Source organism: Pelophylax lessonae (genome assembly GCF_965119305.1).
Source record: "Pelophylax lessonae genome assembly, chromosome: 7".
Taxonomy (NCBI): domain Eukaryota; kingdom Metazoa; phylum Chordata; class Amphibia; order Anura; family Ranidae; genus Pelophylax; species Pelophylax lessonae.
This window is the reverse complement of record NC_138774.1, coordinates 149,272,657-149,292,516: the sequence shown is the minus strand read 5'-3', so window position 1 is coordinate 149,292,516 and position 19,860 is coordinate 149,272,657. Positions and strand designations below refer to the sequence as shown.

The window sequence follows — 19,860 nt, the reverse complement described above, 5'->3', positions numbered from 1 at the left end:
ATATAACCATAGTTTGTAGACGCTATAACTTTTGCGCAAACCAATCAATATACACTTATTGGGGTTTTTTACCAAAAATATGTGACAGAATACATACTGGCCTAAATTTATGAAGAAATTTTATTTTTTTTTTACATTTTTTTTTTTTTTTATTGGATATGGTTTTATAGCAGAAAGTAAAACATATTGTTTTTTTTTTCTTAAAATTGTCAGTATTTTTTGTTTATAGTGCAAAAAAAAAAACTGTGATGATTAAATACAACCAAAATAAAGCTCTATTTGTGAAAAAAATTACAAATATTTAATTTATGTCCATTGTTGCATGACTGCGCAATTGTCAGTTAAAGTAATGCAGTGCCTTCTAGCAAAAAATGGCCTGGCCTTGAAGGGGGGTAAATCTCCTGGAGGTCAAGTGGTTAAAGTGTCACTCCCTTTTCTTGAAAAATAAAACATTGCCCTCTGGGTGATCTATGTACATTGCAAGGATTATAACAACCTTTGTTACAGATTCCTACCTTTTTTTTATTCTGAAGAAATCACTCTTTGTTCCTCGGTGCCCCTGTGCTCAGTGGGTTTAATGGGAGTGGTGTTATAATTATCAAAGCTGAGCTAAAACCCTTAACTACTTTTTGAACATCGTTTGTATATCATTGATGTAGAGTGATATGTTAGTTGTAGGTGCCTCTTAATATCCATATAAGTATATTATTATACCAAACTAAAAGATTCTCTGTTTCCAGTCCACTACATAAGGTTATAATAAGATTTTATTATTATGGATCTGTAAATCCAGAAATTACGCAGATGTTTTTTTTCTTCTGATTAACCTTACCCCTCCTTTCTACTCGCCCTGCTTACATGAAGTGTGGTCAACAACCACACTAAAATTGATTTCACAGAATATAAATGGTCTTTAAAAACAAGTTCATGGGACTCTGTTAGCTAAAGGAAGCACAGCTAAAGGACGTGTCAGAGAATCAGAAGCTAGACCAGAGAGAACTGTTCCCTTTTTTCCATTATCTTTAAAACACTAACAGGGTACAAACAGCACAAGCAGATTTCTCTCCTGGAATGGCACAACTTTATTTGTCGCTCCTCTTGATTCTGTTGTCTTTCAGCACCATATCTGTCTGTTTCCCAACTGGGGCACCTATATCTGCCTGTGAAACAATGATGCCGGGGCATGTTGGAATCGTTCCCCAACCTAACCCTGCCCCATATATAATCAAGACAAACTCAAGTGCTGTCGAACGTGGAAGACCCATACAAGGTAGGTTGGCATGCTTTCTCTCACACTAGATGGGTGGGATATATTAGAATTCAGGAAAAAAAAAACTAGTACCACATTTGTAGAATACATTTTTTTTTTGGTAATACATTTTTCTCTTCGTTATATAAAAAAGCAGCTTCTGTACGAGATGTTATCTAGAGTGTTTCTTGTAGTTACAATATTGCATTAACATACTGAAATACAAATCTTAAGACAGATATTGACACACTTGGTAGAAAATATTTACGCTAAAAATTAATGATAAAATGATTAGTACAATTAATTTGTAGAAATCGTCAAAATTCATCTTGTACTGGTCTGAATTCAGAAAATTCTATTTGGTTCCGACATTAGGAGGAAAAGCATTTAAGAACACTTGAATAAGCCTTTTAATGTAATTAATGAACCTTGGGCATCATCACAGTGCCCAGACGGAGACAAGCTATCTAACCCTTCCAGAGTTGGTTAGTATTCAGCCTCTTCTATTACAGGGGGCAGATGCCTGGATGTAGTTGAAAAAGTGACAGGATTGCTTTAAGAATGCATTTTCCTATGCAATTATATAGAGTAAGTTTTAACCAATTCTAATTCTCCTACAAATAAACTTCAGAATGGTAAGGTTATGGGGTTGATTTACTAAAGATAAATAGACTGTGCACTTTGCGAGTGCAGCTACTCCAGAGCTTAGTAAAAGAGGATGTTCTGCTGACTTTCATCATCCAATCATGTGCAGGTTATCTTAATTTTATTTGTTTTAATTCTCCTTGCATGTGATTAAGTATTCTTTGTAAAGTGAAGCTTTACCTCATTTACTCAATTTTGGAGTAACTGCACTTGCAGAGTGCAGCTGCAATATTCCTGGTTTGAAATATCCAAGTGGTTTTGGGAACTAAGCACCATTACCACCTCTTGTCTGACTGGCAGTGAGACATTTGGAATGTTCTACCACTTCCTTAAGGCCCGTACACACGTACCGATCGTCGTCATACAAACGTCGGCGGACGAAAGATCTGCCGATTGTATGCGTGTTAGTATGGTGCCTCCGACAGCTGTCTGCGCACAATCCGCGGACAAAAGTCTTTCTTGCAAACATGAAAATTTTTGTCTGCGGACACCAGAACGGACGATTGTTCGCCTGTCAGTACAGAAATCAGCCGACAGACCGCAGATTTGCAAGACTGGGCATGCTCAGAAAATAAAAAACACAGGGAAAGTTAACCATTACATGACATCACTTCTGCAGTCAGCTGAAGTCTGCGGACAAAATTCTTGTGCTGTCCTTGTGCTGTCTTTGCACTTTTCAACAGACACCGACATCCCGGGGAGAAAAGACGAACATTTGTATGACGACGATCTGTGCGTGTGTACGGGGCTTTAGTTTAAACTGTGTAAGTGAAATGGGTGTTTGCTGTCTGACTCTAGTAGCATTATATGAACACTGAGGCAGTGCAAGGTATTGTAAAGGCTATTCTTAAAAACAGTTAGGTACCTAGTAACTCTTTTTCTAAGAACTCTTCCTGGGCAGCGACTGAGAGATAGGCTCCTCCCACCTGAAACACGAAACACATTAGTCCACCATTATAAAAAAAGGCAGTCATGCCTTCAGCCTCAGTAATATCAAAGTCCTGAAGGGCCCCTCCCTAAGCTCTTTGAATCCTCAAAGCCCCTTTTGTAATGTAGTTAAGGGCTGGAACAAATGCTGCCCTGGAAGACTTCTTAGAAACAGAGTTACCAGGTACCCAACTCTGTTTTCTCTAATCGTCTTCCAGGGTAGCACCTGAGAGGATGTCTCAAGCAATACTTACTAGGGTGGGGAAAAAGTCTGGAGCATCTTGCGACCAAAAATCTGGTCCTGGCTGAACAGCTGGTCAATACGGTAATGCCTTGTAAAAGGTATTGAAACTCGACCATGTCGCTGCTCTGCAGATCTGATCTGGTGTTGCCCTGGCTCTTTTTGCACTTGATGATGCCCAAGGCCTGGTTGAGTGGGCTGTGAGTCCGCACGGCGGGGCGAGGTCTAGTGCTTGGTAAGCTGTTTGAATAGCAAGCTTTATCCATTTGGCTATTGTACTTTCGAAGACGACTTCCCTTTGTTCACTCCTGCATGGAGGATGATTAGTGTGGTTGTTTTGCGCCACATTTTAGTTCTTTCCAGGTAAGCTATCAGGATCTTTCTTACATCCCGCTTGTTATAAGTGACTCTTTTCCTACTATCCATAGAATTTGGAAGGGAGGGAATGGCCACCTCCTGAGTTCTGTGGAAAGTTGAAGAGACTTTCGGGAGGAAAGAAGGATCTGATGTGAGAATAATTTTATGTGCCAGAATTAAACAGTAAGGTTCTATCATGGATAGAGCCTGAATTTTGCTGACTCTTCTTTCTGATACCAACACCACCAGGAGTACTGTTTTTAGTGTAAGGTATTTATCCGAACTATCCTCTAGCGGTTCGAAGGGTGCCATGAGGAATCCCTTGAGTACCGCGGCTAGGTCCCATGTTGTCGTTCAGCTGCATCTCATGGGTGTGGCTTTCCTTAATGAGAGCAGGAATCTTTTTAGGAGAGTGCCTTCCGCCAGCCTACCTTGGTGGGAAGTAAGGGCTGCCACTTGAACCTTCAAAGTGTTATGAGAAAAACCCTTGTCCACTCCTTCCTGCAAAAAATCTAAGATTGCCAGTAAAACCCCTCTTGACGCTGTTCCTTTTGTTCTCGTACCAAAGGACAAACTTTTTTCTCACTTTCACATAAATGGCTCTAGTCACCAGTTTTCTGCTGGCTAAGATGGTGTCAATCACCCTGTTATATAGACATTTGTTCTGCAACCTTGTCCTTTCGAGCACCAGGCCCAATACCTCATGACCTTGTGGCTGATCCACCCTTGCGACAGGAAGTTCGGTATGCCTAGAAGTATTAGATGAGGCTGCACAATGAGGTTCCCTAAATGACTGAAGCAAGACCCGCTCTGGCACGCGCCTGCATGGGATCACAAAGAATAGTAGTGGCTTTACTCCTTCCAGGCTCAGCCCCAGCAAGCAAGCTATGCTTTTTTGTAGACTAGCATTTTGTTCGCCTGCTGATTCGCAGAATAGCAGCTCGTCTGGACCTGGTCCTAGCCCTATGACTAGCTGTATTAAGTGTCATAAGGCTTAGGACCTTAGCTGTGAGCAGATCCTGGGTACTGACGAGATGCCAACCAGCAGAGATATGTATGGAAGATGTGGAGGGGAAGCCGACCTTAGCACCGCCAACCTTAGGCATCTTGGGTAGCTTTTTCCTATTAGTACATGTGGATGCGCCTCCTGCTGATTCACCGTGGCTTTTTCCTATTAGTACATGTGGATGCGCCTCCTGCTGATTCACTGTGGCTAGGAAGATACTTAGGTACTTGGTTGGGGGGGCGACAGGAAAGCCCTATCAAGCAGTCTACCGCTCATGGACTAGGGAGAAACAGCGTTTTCCCTGATTTCCCCATTACTGTCATTGTTTTTTGTTCCTAGGGACAGATGGCTTGAGGATAAATTCCTCTTTGCCGGGTTTGTTTTGTTGTCTCCAGCGCTTTTTTGGACCTGCCTTATCGAACCCTCTGGATTAGTGAAAGGGTGTTTTCCCTTTACTCTTTTTGGTGCGAGGAAATCCCTTGTTTTTGGTTGCAGTTCTGTCCAACCCAGTTTTCAGGTCGGGTCCGAACAGTAAATCAACTGTAAAGGGGATGCCGCATAATCTGTTTTTGGAGGTGATGTCTCCTTCCCATGACTTCAGCCACAGGCCTCTTCTAGCTGAATTAATTAGGCCAGTGGTTCTGGCTGATATCCTTACGGTTTCTGCAGATGCGTCCGCCTGGAAAGCTGCCGCTCTGGTTAGAGTGGGAATGGTTTTTACCAGTTCCTCTCTTGGGGTGTCCTCCAGCAGTTCATGCAGCTATGCCAGCCAGACCAATAGGGTCCTGGCCGTGCAGGTAAGGCTATGGCTGGATTAAGATTTGCAGCTGCAGCTTCCCAGGCTCTTCCTAGAAGTGCTTCTATCTTTTTATCGGATCACTGAGAGTTCCAGAGTCTTCAAAAGCTAGGTCCGCTTTATTAGTGATTCTCGCGAGCGAGGCATCTACCCTGGGGCATTTAGCCCAGAGTTTAGTATCCTCCTCTGTGAATGGATACCTGCGTTTAATTTCAGCTGGGGTAAAGAGCTTATTTTCCGGTTCTGTCAATTCTTTTGTAATCAAGTTTTTTTTAGGGTCTCATGTACCGGAAATGTTCTAGGTTTTTTCATTTGTAAGCCTTTGTACATTTAATCATGTAGAGAAAGCTTTACGATCTTTTGCTCTTTGATGGCCAGTGTATCTCTAATGGCTCTCAGTAAATTATCTGTGTCTTCCAAGGTGAAAAGTTTACCCTCTGATGCTGGGTCCTCATTATCTGATTCCGAGCAAAGGCCCCCTTTGTGATCCAATTCTGACCTATGTGCATCAAATCCTTGCTCCACCTGGTCCACCTCATCCCTTCTGGAAGAGGGGATGGGTGACGTGCTGGTAGATGGTGTGCTGGCCCGGCTGGAGCTTGCAAGAGCCTCCAGTTTTTCTATGCCTGTGCGAAGGGGACCAAATGTGCTTTTAATCTCCTTTTTGAAAGAATTAAGCATATCTTTGGAGGAACCCCTGTGACTCTTTGGCCACCATTTTATCAATGCATTTCTGGCATTGGGATATTCTCCATTCTGGAGGAAACTTGTGACCGCAAGAAGCGCATGCCTTGCTACTGGTCTTTTGCCTTCTTTTCCTCTGGTGTCTTTGTCTGTAAGTAAGTACAAAGGACCCAGTGAGGCAGGCAGTTGCCATAAACAACAAAGAAAAAGCAGTTTGTTGGTGAGGTAAAGTCAGAGGGAACTCCAGAGTGGTCTGGCTTACCCTAAACCTGTCCTGTCCAGCAGGATCTGCAGAGCAGGGTGGGGAGGCGTCTGATATGGTCAGTTTTAAAAAGGGAACCACAACATAGAGACCTCTACCTGCTTCCTGCCCAGCTCCAGCAATGCCCCCATAAAGGTTGGTGGACATACCTGTATTGACCCATCCTGGTGCTTACGGTTAGCTTTCCCATATGTTTAGTCAGTTCCACAGTGCAACTTTCCTGTCTGAGAACTGCACCGCGGCTTCTCAGACTGCCCAGAAGTGACGTCAGCGCCAGAGACCACCTCATCCTCTTCCAAGATGGCCGTGAACCGGAAGCGTGTCACCGGAAATGACACAATGTTTAGGCCCACCTCCATCTTGCACCTCCACAGTGAAGAGCTCCAGGAAGCCAAGGTGGCTTGCCCGAGAAGGCGCCTGAGGGGGGGTGGGGGTTAGTGCCGCTCACTCTCCCGCACCTATGAGCGGGGAACCCCCAGTGCAATCGTCCGAAAGGATTGCTGAGGCCGGGCGGACTGGCCTGAAAGAATTCAGGCGTCACCAGGTACGGTCTTGGTGGGGGGGGGGGGGGGAATACCAGCGGCATCCTGACAGCTGGGGGGGGTGGTTGCATACCCCTCAGGCGGAGGCCTGCTTGCCCCAGTGTGCTGCCCCTGACCCCCACTTCCCAAGGCTCGCTAAGCTGAATGGGAGGTTGGTCAGGGAGCCTCCTGCAAATAGCACAGGGACTGAAAAAATAACAAACTGTTGCAGTGCTTGTAGGCCTGGAGGAAACACAATCAAACTGAGGCTGAAGGTATGACTGACTTTATTTTATAATGGTGGACTAATGAGTTTCCTGTTTCAGGTGGGAGGAGCCTATCTCCCAGGTGCTGCCATGGAAGACAATTAGAGAAATTATTATTATTATTATTAATATTAAACAGGATATAATGTATATAGCACCAACAGCTTACTCATTAAGGGTTTTAAAATCACTCACACTCGGGTCCTTTAGGGCCTTGCAGTATGGAAGAGTGACACACATAGGGATTTCATAAGTGGCTGTACAGCCACACAAGATGAAATGCAGATAAAATAGCTACAGCCACTCAGCAGATGGACTTTATTAATAAGTTATATGTTTCATATCTAATGGCTGCATATTTTTAATTTATTCTTTTTTCCACTTTTAAGTTCAGATAGTCGGCCCGGTTTACAGGGGGATCCTGCTAGAGACACGGACCTTTGCAAAGACCACTTTGTTTGGAAAATGGCTGCAGCCTCCAAACAACACCAAAATATTAGCGGTAATGTACCATTTTAAATTATATACTGTATTATAGTACAGAATTGCCTGGAGGAATCCATTTTCAGTCTCGGAGGTCTAATTTATTTGTATGCTTTCATTGTACCAGACTAACATTAAACCAGGTATCCTAATATAGAAAAAAAAATGTTTTAATCTAGTACCTAATAAAAATAAATAAAGCTGAAGTCTTGGATAAGCAAATATTGTCTAAATACAAAGGGCATGTATATTTTCCTTTAATCTTTAGCTTGTTTTTTGTATGAGATCTGTGCAGCAATCCAGTGTGAAATGCAACATATTTGCCTCTGTGCAAGAGCTTCCTGTAATAAAGACCGGTCATTGTTGCTCTCTCCTGACTGGTCTTGTGTCCGCCCCCTCCTGTAGTTTTCTGCAGGCAGTCTGTAATGGGAAGACCTGCTGATAATTGATTATCTTTTTGTAGTCAGGTTTTCCATGGCTTAAATATTTTTACTGAACCCTTTCTAAAATTGATGGTAAAATCTAAAATTGATGGTAAAATCTCTCGTCTTCCAAACCACTTATCTATCTTACAGTATTTTTTCTGACTTTGGAGGTATTTAAGCATAATTATTAAGCTGACATTTTTTTCATTGGGAACATACCATTTTTTTGTCTGCTTGTGTTGAAAGCGATATTGTTAATCCCTTTTATTATTCTAATTACTTACTTTTCAACTGTCTCCAAAAACTCCTGTGTCTTTTTCACAAGGAAATGCATAAAAATGTAACCCCATAGTGTAAAGGTGGCCCTAAAAAATGATTTATACAAGGGCAAATACTATACTAGGATGACATATTTTACCTCCCTTTTGAGGCATACTAAAATGTTGTTGCCTTTGCAGGTGAAGCTTGGCATTGAGTATTTCTGCTAATATTTTAGCTGAGTCTATTCCTAACTTCTCCAGCTCTGTTATACACATTATTATATGTCATCTACAAAGGTCAATTCAGTTACTATACCCTCAGGTGCATAGCCTTACATGTTTCAACATACTATCAGAGTATATCAATTTCTATAGGGCAATATAAAAGGAGTACCCCTCTCCCAAGTCACCCCTTGCCTACCTAAGTCCAAGCATGTCCCTTGTTTCCACCCCCTAACCACCTCCCAATATCACCTCTTTTAGAGAAAATAGAACCAAATATAATTTTGTGGAATTTTGTAAATATGTTAGGAAAAACTGTAAAATGGATCTCATGCATTCAGCAACAATAACCCCCCCCCCCCCCCAAGCATAAATAGCATCTACCACAATAATAGACACCCCCCACCCGTAGTTTTCCCCAGAAACAATACATCGCTTGCAACAAAATACTGCCTCGCAACAACAGGCTCACCCCAGAAACATAGTTCCCATGAGCAACAACAGAACAGTAGATACCCCAGCATTACTGGACCCTCCAGTAGCCAGCAACAAGAAACCCCTTCTCAACAGTAGATCCCTCCAAGCAACAATTGATCATGAGCAACTTAAGACCACCACCATAGCAATAGATCCCCTCAGCAATGATAGATCCCCCACCAGCCATAACTAATAGACCACCAGCAGCCAGCAACAATGGACCCTTCCATCAACAGTAGATCTCTCCCAGCAACAATTGACCCACTAGCAACATAATACCCCCCAGTAACAATAGAACCCCCCCAGCAGCTGGCATAATTGGACTTTTCAATACATCCCACTACCCCTTGCAATTGCATATATTCAGTGCTGGAGGTGCCGCATTCCCCTGCATTCTCGTTAAAAAGAAGCCCTGGTTATTTCTAACCAGCTAACTAAAACATATAGAAGTGCTCTCGCCATTGTTTTCACAGAAAACATTTGCTGTGTGTCCAAAATGAGACTTTTTGAGATGTGGGGCGCGTTCACAGTAAAATGACAGATTTCTAGTACCAGCCACTTTTCACTACTGGCTGCCTAAAAACTGCCATTGAGAGGCCACATCCTCATTTATGTACATTGTTGAAAGCTTGATTTGAGGCTTGAAGGCATGGTATTTTATTGTAACTCCTTTGCATATAGCAGCCATTACTGGACATGTGAATGTTAAGAAAACAGAGTTAGGTACCTGGTAACTCTTTTTCCAAGTAATCTTCCAGGGCAGTTTCTAAAATATAGGCTCCTCTCACCTGAAACAGGGAACACATTAGGCCACCATTATAAAACAGTCAGTTATGCCTTCAGCCTCAGTAATATCAAAGTACTGAAGGACCCCTCCGTAAGCTGTTTGAATTCTCAAAGCCCCTTTTATAATGTAGTTTAGGGCGGGAACGGATGCTGCCCTGAAAGACTTCTTAGGAAAAGTTACCAGGTACCCAACTCTGTTTTCTCTAATGGTCTTCCAGCGCAGCACCTGAGAGGATGTCTCAAGCAATACTTACTAGGGTGTGGAAAAGTCTGGAGCACCATGCAAACAAAAATCTGGTCCTGGCTGGACAGCTGATCGATACGGTAATGCCTTGCATAGGTAATAAAACTCGACCGTGTCGCTGCCCTGCAGATCTGCTCCAGTGTTGCCCTGGCTCTTTTTGCACTTGACGATGCCCAAGCTCAGGTTAAGTGGGCTGTGACACCGATCGGCAGGGCGAGGTTTAGTGCTTTGTTAACCTGTTAGAATAGCAAGTTTTATCCATCTGGCTATCTTCTTTTTCGAAGCGGACTTCCATTTGTTCACTCCTGCATGAAGGATGAATAGTGTGGTTGTTTTTCTCCACGCTTTAGTTCTTTCCAGGTAAGCTATAAGGATCTTTCATACTTCCAGCATGTCATAAGTGACTCTTTTCCTACTATCTATAGAATTTGGAAGGGAGGGAATAGCCACCTCCTAGAGTTCTGTGGAAGGTTAAAGAGACTTTCGGTAGAAACGAAGGGTCAGGTGTAAGAATAATTTTTATCGGACAAAATAAAACAGTAAGGTTCTATCATGGATAGAGCCTGAATTTTGCTGACTCTTCTTGCTGATACCAACACCACCAGGAGTACTGTTTTTAGTGTAAGGTATTTATCTGAACTATCCTCCAGTGGTTCGATGGGTGCCAGGAAGAATATCTTTAGTACCGTGGCAAGTTCTCATGTTGGAGTTCTGCTGCACCTCATGGGTGTGGCTTTCCTTAAGCCCCTGCCCGGGGACCATCATTGTTTTTTAATCTTAGGGATGGAAAGCTTGAGGATAAACTCCTCCTTGCCAGATTTGTTCTGTTGTGTCCAGTGCTTCTTGGACCCATCTTATCAAAACCTCTGGATTGACGAAAGGGTGTTTTCCCCTTACTCTTTTTGGTTTGAGGAAATCCCTTGTTTTTTGGCTGCGGTTCTGTCCAATACCGTTTCCAGGTCGGGTCCAAACAGTAAATCGCCTGTAAAGAGGATGCTGCATAATCTGTTTTTGTAGGAGATGTCTCCCTCCCATGACTTCAGCCATAAGCCTTTCATAGCTGAATTAATTAGGCCAGTGGTTCTGGCTAATATCCTTACGGATTCTGCAGATGCGTCTGCCAAGAAAGCTGCCGCTCTGGTTAGAGTGGGAATGGTTTTCACCAGTTCCTCTCTTGGGGTGTCCCCCTCTAGCAGTCCTTGCAGGGGTGCCAGCCAGATCAATAGGGTCCTGGCCGTGCAGGTGGAGGCTATGGCTGTATTTAAATTTGTGGCTGCGGCTTCCCAGGCTCTTCTTAGAAGTGCTTCTATCTTTTTATCCAAAGGATCACTGAGAATTCCGGAGTCATCACAAGCTAAGTCAGCTTTGTTAGCGATTCTGGTGCGTGAGGCATCTACCTTGGGGCATTTGGCCCAGGGTTTAATATCTGCTTCTGTGAACAGATATCTGCGTTTAATCGCAGCTGGGGTAAAGAGCTTCTTTTCCAGTTCTGTTCATTCTTTTTTAACCAAGTTTTTGAGGGACTCATGTACCGGGAATGTTCTAGGTTTTTTCGGTTGTAAACCTTCGTACATCTTATCATGTAGAGAAAACTCTGCGATCTTTTGCTCTTTGATACCCAGTGTATCCGTAATGGCTCTCAGTAAATTTTCCGTGTCCTCCGAGGGAAAAAAGTTTACCCCCTGATGCTGGGCCCTCATTATCGGAGTCTGAGCAAAGGCCCCCTTCGTGATCTGATTCCAAGCTGTCTCAGATCCTTTCTCCACCTGATCCATCTCATCCCTGCTGCAGGAGGGGGTGGGTGACGTGCTGGTAGATGGCTTGCTGGCCTTGATGGAGCTTGCAGGAGCCTCTAGTTTTTCTATGGCTGTACGAAGGGGACCAATTGTGCTTTTATTCTCCTTTTTTTGAAAGAATTAAGCATATCTTTAAGGATCCCCTGTGACTCTTTGGCCACCATTTTATCTATACATTTCTGGCATAGGGGTTTTCTCCATTCTGGAGGGAACTTTTGTCCGAAAGAGGTGCATGCCTTGCTACTGGTCTTTGCCTTGTTCTCCTCTGGGGTCTTTGTCTGTAAGTAAGTACAAAGGACCCAGTGAGTCAGGCAGTTGCCCTAAACAACAAAGAAAAAGCAGTCTGTTGGCAAGGTAAAGACAAAGTGCTCTGGCTTAACTTAAAGCTGTCCAAGTCAGCAGGATCTGCAGAACAGGGTGGGGAGGCATCTAACATGGTCAGTCTCAGAAAGGGAACCACAACATAGGGGCCTTTAACTTCTTCCTGCCCAGCTCCAGCCCTGCCCCCATATAGGTTCATGGACATACCTGTATTGACCCATCCTAGTATCCTATGGACAGCCTTTCAAGTGAAGAAGGGGACCCCATATGTTCTGTCAGTTTGCAAAGTTCTGTGGTTTGAGAACCACGCCGCGGCCTCTCAGGCTGCCTGGAAGTGACATCAGCGCCAGCAACCAACATTGCCCTCTTCCAAGATGGCTGCGGACTGGAAGCACGTCACCGGAAATGACGCGATGTTCCGATCCCACAGCTATCTCGCTCCTCCAACGTGAGGAGCTCCAATAAGCCGAGGCCTGAGGCAGCGCCACTCACTCTCACCCGTACCTATGAGCAGGGATCCCCCGACCCACAACAGTGTCCGCTGGAGGGATCGTTGAGGCTGGCCGGACCATAACCAGGTATGGTCTTGGGAGGGATACCACCGGCATCCTGACAGCTGGGGGGATGGTTCCATACCTCCTCAGTAGGGCAAAACCTCAGGTGGGGGCCTGCTCGCCCTAGTGTGCTGCCCCTGACATGCACTGCCCAAGGCTCGCTGAGCTGCATGGGAGGCTGGTCAGGGAGCCTCCTGCAAATAGTACAGAGACTGAAGAAAATAACAAATTGTTGCAGCTCTCGTGGGTCCAGAGGAAACACAATCAAAAACTGAGGCTGAAGGCATACCCAACCTTTTTTATAATGGTGGACTAATGGGTTTCCTTTTTCAGGTAGGAGGAGCCTATCACTCAGGTGCTGCCCTGAAAGATGATTAGCGAAATAAAGAATATGAGCCATGTGACAAGAGGCGTTTGTAGGGTCACAAGGAACAATATGCATGCAAAGCACTACCATGTATGTAGATCTATGGATTCCTTTGGATCAAACGACTTGCAAGTTAGTGTCTGGCACAAGTGTTCCACATCACACCTGCTACTATTTTAATCAAATATAATTTAATTTCAGTGTCCACAAAATCCTGTTGGTGCAATTACGCATGCTAACACTAACTTAAAGGACCAATCTACAACATACCTATGGATGCCACCAGATTCCGGATCTCCACCTGTCTTATTCTTTGTGTAAGTAAGGGAAAGTAAGGGGAAAGTGACAAGTATAACCATCAGATAAATATTTCCTGTTTATAGCATCACCCTACCAATTTCTGCTAGGTCCTCTTCCACAACTATTAATAATATTATTTTCCCACTCTTCTTTAGCATGTAATTGTTAACTCAAGAAATTTAGCTAATTTAAAGTGAACTTTCTGGCCATGACTCGTCATATACCACAGGCATGGATGAATTTATATTAAAAGTACATATCTTGCCAATGGGCTGGTCATTAATCCGAATATTGACAAGCTTCCCTCCTACTGATAATTGAGGTCTCTATGAAAAAAGACCACATTCCGATATAAAAGTTTAAAGCTAACCTGTCACACACACCTGGGAAACTAGACTAAAGAAATGATTACAAGATGTATAGGAATGGGTTACCTTGAAGGTGAAATATATGTCAAGCAATCAATAGATCCAAAAAAACTGGCACTCTAAAGTTTATGAAAATATACTTTTGAGTTTGTATAGAAAAAATGAATTGGGAGTACATCTATCACTACACTCCAGGAGCTCTGACAGGAGAGACACTGTGTTACTCCCCCTGCTGTTCATTCACAGAAATGTATGTATCCTGTGAATGAGTTAAGAGTGTTCTGTAATTGGGCAGGAGGAGGGAAAGGGTGGGGAACAGCAGTTGTATGCGACTTTGCAGACTCAAAAACTGAGACCAGAGGGTCCAGCATCTCACTTTCAGAAGTATAGCAATATTTATGTTCTCAGCACTCAGAAAAAATATAAACTATAAATTAAAGAGATAAGTCCACGAGGTGGCATGTACCTTGTTGGACTTAACCACTACTAATCCAGAAAATTTTAAAAAGTAGCTGATTTCCTTGGAGTTCAGCTGTAACCATTCCCTGCGCAATCCAAAACTAAAACACAACAATGTAGGCTATAAGTTTTATGCAATCCTCACTTTTCCTGTAAAAGTAATTTTTGACCCCCCTCCCCCCTTTTTTATATAGGAAAGTTTAGAAGGACAAAAGGGCCAAACTTGAAAAGTTTACATTTGCATATGATTTCAGCTAGCAATATCTAGATCTACTGATTGTTTCAAAATATAGTTTTGTCCTCAGGTAACTTCTATTTATATTAAAAAAGAATAGTGCACACATGCAAATAAATTACTACCAAATTTGAAGACAATTCATGAATAAAAATGGGGATTTGGTCCCACCATATGGCCATATAGTGCTCAAGCCCACCACTACGTCAAAGTACTCCATTATCAGTGGGTCCTACACTATCCATGAAAAAGAGATGAATCCAGCCTTTCTAACCCTTGGAGATAATACTCCTTGCTGGGAAAGATGTGCAAATGCACTACAGGGGACTCTATTTATACATCGTCAGAATACACTGATCAGTGCATTCAGCCAATTGGGTGCATGCATGGATCTAGAGAAATTTTTCTACCAGTCCTGTTCTCGAGAAGCCGATCATTAGATTGACTTCTCTGGAGCAGGAATGGCCAAAGATGGATCGAAATTCAACCGGTCCCTGCTGAGCCAGCCAAATTTCAATCCACCTATTTAGGCCAATCTGTATAATGAAACAACCTTAATGTGTTTTCTATTTTACAATCTTGTTTTTTTCTATTTGTTCTTTTCTTTTTAGAGCAACTGTAGCCGAAGCATATGATAAATACTGGCTTGGAATCCAGTCTACAGTTTTATATCAGTGTGAGTATTGTAGTAATATATAGGCAGAAAAGAAGCAATAAAATAGTTGTGCTTCCAATGGAGATTACAATGAGCCTTTTTTAAAAATACTTTAAATAAAAGGTGAGCTTTGTTGACATCTACCAATCCAAGTTCAATTCAAACAAAGCCCCGTCCACACGTACCGATTGTCGGCCGTAAATATTCGGCCGATTGTAGGCTTGTTAGTATGATGCTTCCGACAGCCGACAGCGCATTTTCGGCCGAACAGAATCTGTCGTGTAGGCATTAAAATTTTTGTTGGCCAACACCAGAACGGTCGATTGTTTGCCAGTCAGTACAGATTTCGGCCGACAATCAGCAGATTAGCAAGACTGGGCATGCTCAGAAAAGAAAAAAGACAAGTAAAGTTAACCATTACATGACATCACTTCTGCAGTCGGCTGTTGTTGGCCGACAAAATTTGTGTGCAGTCTTTTGCAGTTTTCAACAGACACGACAGCCCTGGACAAAAGACGGCCGATCGTTCGGCCGACGATCAGTACGTGTGTACGGGGCTTTAGTTCTCAATAATTTGCACTATAGACTTGAATCTAAAGCTGGCCATACATGGATCAAATTTCAGCTGGTTCAGCAGGGAAAGGCTGAATTTTCAATCCATGTATGGCCACTGTAGTGTAAGGTTCTGGCACTCTCAGTGCCTCCTATCACATTATTTCCGGGTGATTTCCATCTACCTAGATAGAAGAAACACATATAGGTGTGTTTCCCTTTAAGACTGATGCTGTCATCACTCAGCGCCGGACTAGATGGCTATTTAAATCGCCGGTTCTCACTCACATTTGTTCGTTCAAACACCCTTACCTGGATGCTAACTTGGCTTGAAGCTTTCGTGCTTGCAAGCATACCTCGCTGACGGAACCTCGCTGCGCTGATCCCTGCATCCCGCTTCCGGATCATCCGCTCCTCCTGAACCAACCTTCGGCTGTATTGCTATTAGTGCTAAGTACCCCGCAGGGGAACCCTCTATAAACTTATACTAAGCTTACACTATCTAGCTCTGCATAGTAAAGACTATTTATCACATCTGCATATCTAGATTGCTAGCTCTTAAGACTACTGCTACTTATTCCTGCACTGGGTTGATCACTCTTGTATGTCCACCTGCTACTCTGTCATCTACTACAATACATGATTGCTAAACCTACCTGCATCCATCTGCTACTGTCTTACCTTCAAGTGTCTGTCACCTACCACCTCCACTCAACCTGTCTCTTAAATCTTCATCACTGTGTTACTACATACATAAAGTCACTCTAGGAACCAGCTTGTTGAGTGTGTGTATTTACTAGCTGAATTAAGACCTTCCACACATGATGAGTCATTGAGGTTGGGAATGGTATCTCAGCATCTCTCTTACATGACTACTGAAGTGGAATATTTCTGCAGCTGAAAATCCACACCATACATGAAACGCAGGAGCGTTACATGTAGTTGAACAAAAGTTTATCTACCGATCAACTTCTGTTCAAATGCCCTATTGGGGAAAAGCCTCTCGATCAGCGCTGCAGTCTATAGCCTGCAGCGCTGATCAGTGTATTCTGATGGCGGGGAAGTCTCCCTGCTGTAGGAATACAAAGATAAATTGGGGAGGATTCCCCCATTCCTCTTGAATGAAAAAAAACCTGACTCATGTCTGGCCAGCTTGAGGTTAAATACCTCAAGCAGATAGCTGCCATAACCCTGGTATTTTTTTTACTGGGCAGGTGGTCCTCTTTCTCATTAACATGGTCCAAGTGGCGGATTCGCTGTGGAATCACTTTTATGGGCAGTGGAAGAGTTGCCCCCTCCCGCCGCTTCCCGGTCATTTTCCCCGCTTACCGGAGCCGTCAGTAGCGGGAAAACAATCTGGTCCTTTCTCCTCCTAGGCAGTAAGTCAAGTGAGGGCAAGCTGGCCCCCACTCCACTCTATGGCCTTGGAGGACCGGAGCGATGTCATACCTTTTTTCCTCCCAACATCCTTAAAGGGCCCATTTTTTTTATGATACCCCCCTCCGGGATAGGGGGACCTAAACTCAGGTCCCTGCTGGCTGACCCATTTATGCTGCTAATAAGAAAAGGTATTTAGCAGTTTATATTTACTAAATTGTATTTTCATGTGCTGTGTACTGTGGAAGACCAGATATAGAATAGCAAACTTGGAAATGACCAAAAGTTTCCAACATTTAAGAACTTTATTTTGTTGGAAATCCTGGTGAGTATTTGTTATTTATCCTCACATTAGGTCATCATCTGGTAGATCGCCCATTAAAAGAAGGTGATGTAGATCTGTAGCTAAATGTCCTGTGTAAAGAAGAACTACAATAATTCTCAGTTTTTGCTGCTGCTGATGGGAAATACTGTATTGCCAAAGTGTGTGCTCGGCCAAAACTTTTTTCTTAGTTTTGGAAAGAGTGACGAAGGGTTAGAACCTATTTCAGATATTTACTGCTATTCGGGCTCTTTTAAAGAGATCTACCCTCTCTTCCTGCCCTGCTGACAATGTTTTACCAGACAAGTGATGATGTAAGGAGACATTTCCAACAGCAACACAGACAGAAATAAACATATTTATTTTGATAGAATGGCGAAAAGCTAGAATCCATGTCAGAACCTTATTTCTGTCTATGTCCCTGTTGCATATTTTTTCTCATGTATTGTCTGATGAAACCACCATCAGCAGGACAGGAATTGAGGAGAAATCTCTAACAGAGCCCAGATAGCAGTAAAAACAAAGCAGGCAGGAGGAATATACACATATACAGCTGTGTAAAGAGCGCTAAAGTGCAATTGCCCCAGCCTTAGGAAATTTACCCTGTCTGCAGCTCTCAAAGCGTGTATGGGAAAACTACAAAGTAAGCAACTCATAGTCATGGTGACAACAAAGTAAAACTGTAAAGGCCTACACAAAATAGTGGCAGGGCATGTGTGTTACGTATGATCCACATAACATGTCAGAATGTTAAAGTTGGAGTTAGTAGACTGTATAAGGATAGGCATTAGAGGGGGCACATGGCTGCACTGTGTTCAAAAAAAGTTGTCACGCACCGCAGGAAGCAAGGGGCATATGCAGCTGTGGTAGTTCTAGTTTTGGGGAGGATGAGTTTAGAGGGTAGCAAGCATAAGCATTGATTGAATGTTCCGCTAATTGCACTTTATTACCTAAATACTTTGTTATCATAGGACAGCAAGCATCAGGTCAACATGTAATAAAACAGTGTGTGTATGTAAAATACCCCCTCTCCCCAGTAAGCAAACACCATCCCAATTATCCTCAGTTATGAAATTAGGCTAAAAACACCACATCTGTAAGTAAATATTTTACTCAGTGTTACTGTGGCCAGGCTATGAGCTTTCAAGTGTTTGCAATTCTTCCTGAAAGTGCACAGCAGAAGCATTATAGTCCTTGTTCTAGGTAGCTCAGCTCCCCTCCCAGCAGTGACCCCCCCCCCCCCCCACAGTCTTCCAATATCGACTGTGAACACAAACCAGATGCTCTGAAAGAGGGAGCTGAAAATAACTTCAGCGCTTCTGCTTTGAACTTAGAGAATTAATTTCTCCAGAGTGCCTGCAGCTACAGAGGTCAGTGGGGGGATTTATTTAAAGCTAACTTATTGCTTTTAAAATGCTGCCTCAACTGGATTAAAAATAAAAATACAGCTCCAGCTGCAAAAATTGCTTCCTCTCCAGCAACGTCCCCTGCAGTACTTCATTTTCACAATTATATGTAATAGGTCTTTCAGGTTGAAGGATGCTAGGCGTCCTTCAACACAGAAAACTGTGTGCAGGGCCTGCCACCTGAGGGTGCATCACCACAGCACTCTGCACCCACAATGTAATGCTACAGAGTGTGTCTCTGACGTCATCACGTCAGTGCTGCTCCCTGCACCATTGAGGACTGCCCACCACTAGAGAAAATCCAAAGAGGAGGACCAGGTGTGTTCCATGACCATCCTCAAATCATGTGCATAGTATTAGCTAAACAAAAAGGGGGGGGGAGGCAACTGAAGGGAGGGGCAGAACCCAGAGTGGGGCATTAAGAATATGTAAATGTTTGTATGGCACCACCAGGTTTACTGTAAGCCATTATGTAATGTATGTTTTAACCCTGTGATTGTCATTTCAGATGCCAGAGAAACCAGTGGTGCAAATGAAATTACTTGGAAAACTGCCATTTTCACAGTCACATTAATTCAATTAACTAAGTTTCTGCTATTTTAAAAACAAATATCCCTAAGGTACAAGACAATACATTAGTGACCCTGAACAACATTGGATACTGTGGTCTGAATGCCAACGACCTCTCCTTCAACATATCACTTTTCAAAATGATAACTGTGAGATTTAAGATTAAGATTTAAGATTATGTTTTACATGGTATTGGTGGCTTAGTGCTGCTCTCAGAGCAAATAATAAATGTATATTACAAATGATTGAGTTTCTCATTTACAGTGTAATATCTGAAATGTCGTCAGGTCTGGTTCACACCTATGTGTTTTTTTTTTGGTGCTTTTTGCAGAAATGCACTACAGTCCATTTAACATGGTTTCCTATGGAAAAAAATTCACATCTATACTTTTTTTGAGCCGCTGCATTTTTGGAAAGGGTCAGAGACTTTTTAAATGCAAAATGGTGCTTTGTTTGGTTCTATAGATTTCAATGGGAGAGCTGCAAAAAAAAGCATATAGTACATTTTTGCCATGATTTGCATTTTTTGGGCAAAAAAAAAAAAAGCAAACAAAACATGAATTGGTGTGTGCAAAAATGCAAAACGCACAGCTAAATGCACTGTGGAATGCACCAGTCGCAAACTACATAGATCTGAACCTAGCCTTAACCACTTCAATACAGGGCACTTTCACCCCCTTCCTGCCCAGGCCAATTTTCCCCTTTTAGCGCTGTTGCATTTTGATTT

The 19,860-nt window shown here is 43.0% G+C and overlaps 1 protein-coding gene across 1 annotated transcript; it reads left to right on the top strand.

Annotated features, from left to right (window-relative positions):
* The first annotated feature begins 975 nt into the window (after window positions 1–975).
* On the top strand, window positions 976–19,278 carry LOC309559961 (putative defense protein 3). Its single transcript, XM_082263438.1, has 5 exons — window positions 976–1,270; window positions 7,344–7,456; window positions 13,091–13,206; window positions 14,863–14,927; window positions 19,072–19,278. Exons 1-5 carry the CDS (start codon window positions 1,072–1,074, stop codon window positions 19,164–19,166), a joined length of 588 nt encoding a protein of 195 aa, XP_082119564.1. The 5' UTR covers window positions 976–1,071; the 3' UTR covers window positions 19,167–19,278.
* Window positions 19,279–19,860: the final 582 nt, after the last annotated feature.

What these genes read in the sequence shown, in the direction of transcription:
- LOC309559961 (XM_082263438.1), top strand. Translation starts at nt 1,072, where the DNA reads ATGGCACAACTTTATTTGTCGCTCCTCTTGATTCTGTTGTCTTTCAGC. An exon ending in ACAACACCAAAATATTAGCG is followed by an intron (nt 7,457 to 13,090) that starts GTAATGTACCAT and finishes ATTTAATTTCAG; the next exon opens with TGTCCACAAAATCCTGTTGG. An exon ending in CCACCTGTCTTATTCTTTGT is followed by an intron (nt 13,207 to 14,862) that starts GTAAGTAAGGGA and finishes TTTTCTTTTTAG; the next exon opens with AGCAACTGTAGCCGAAGCAT.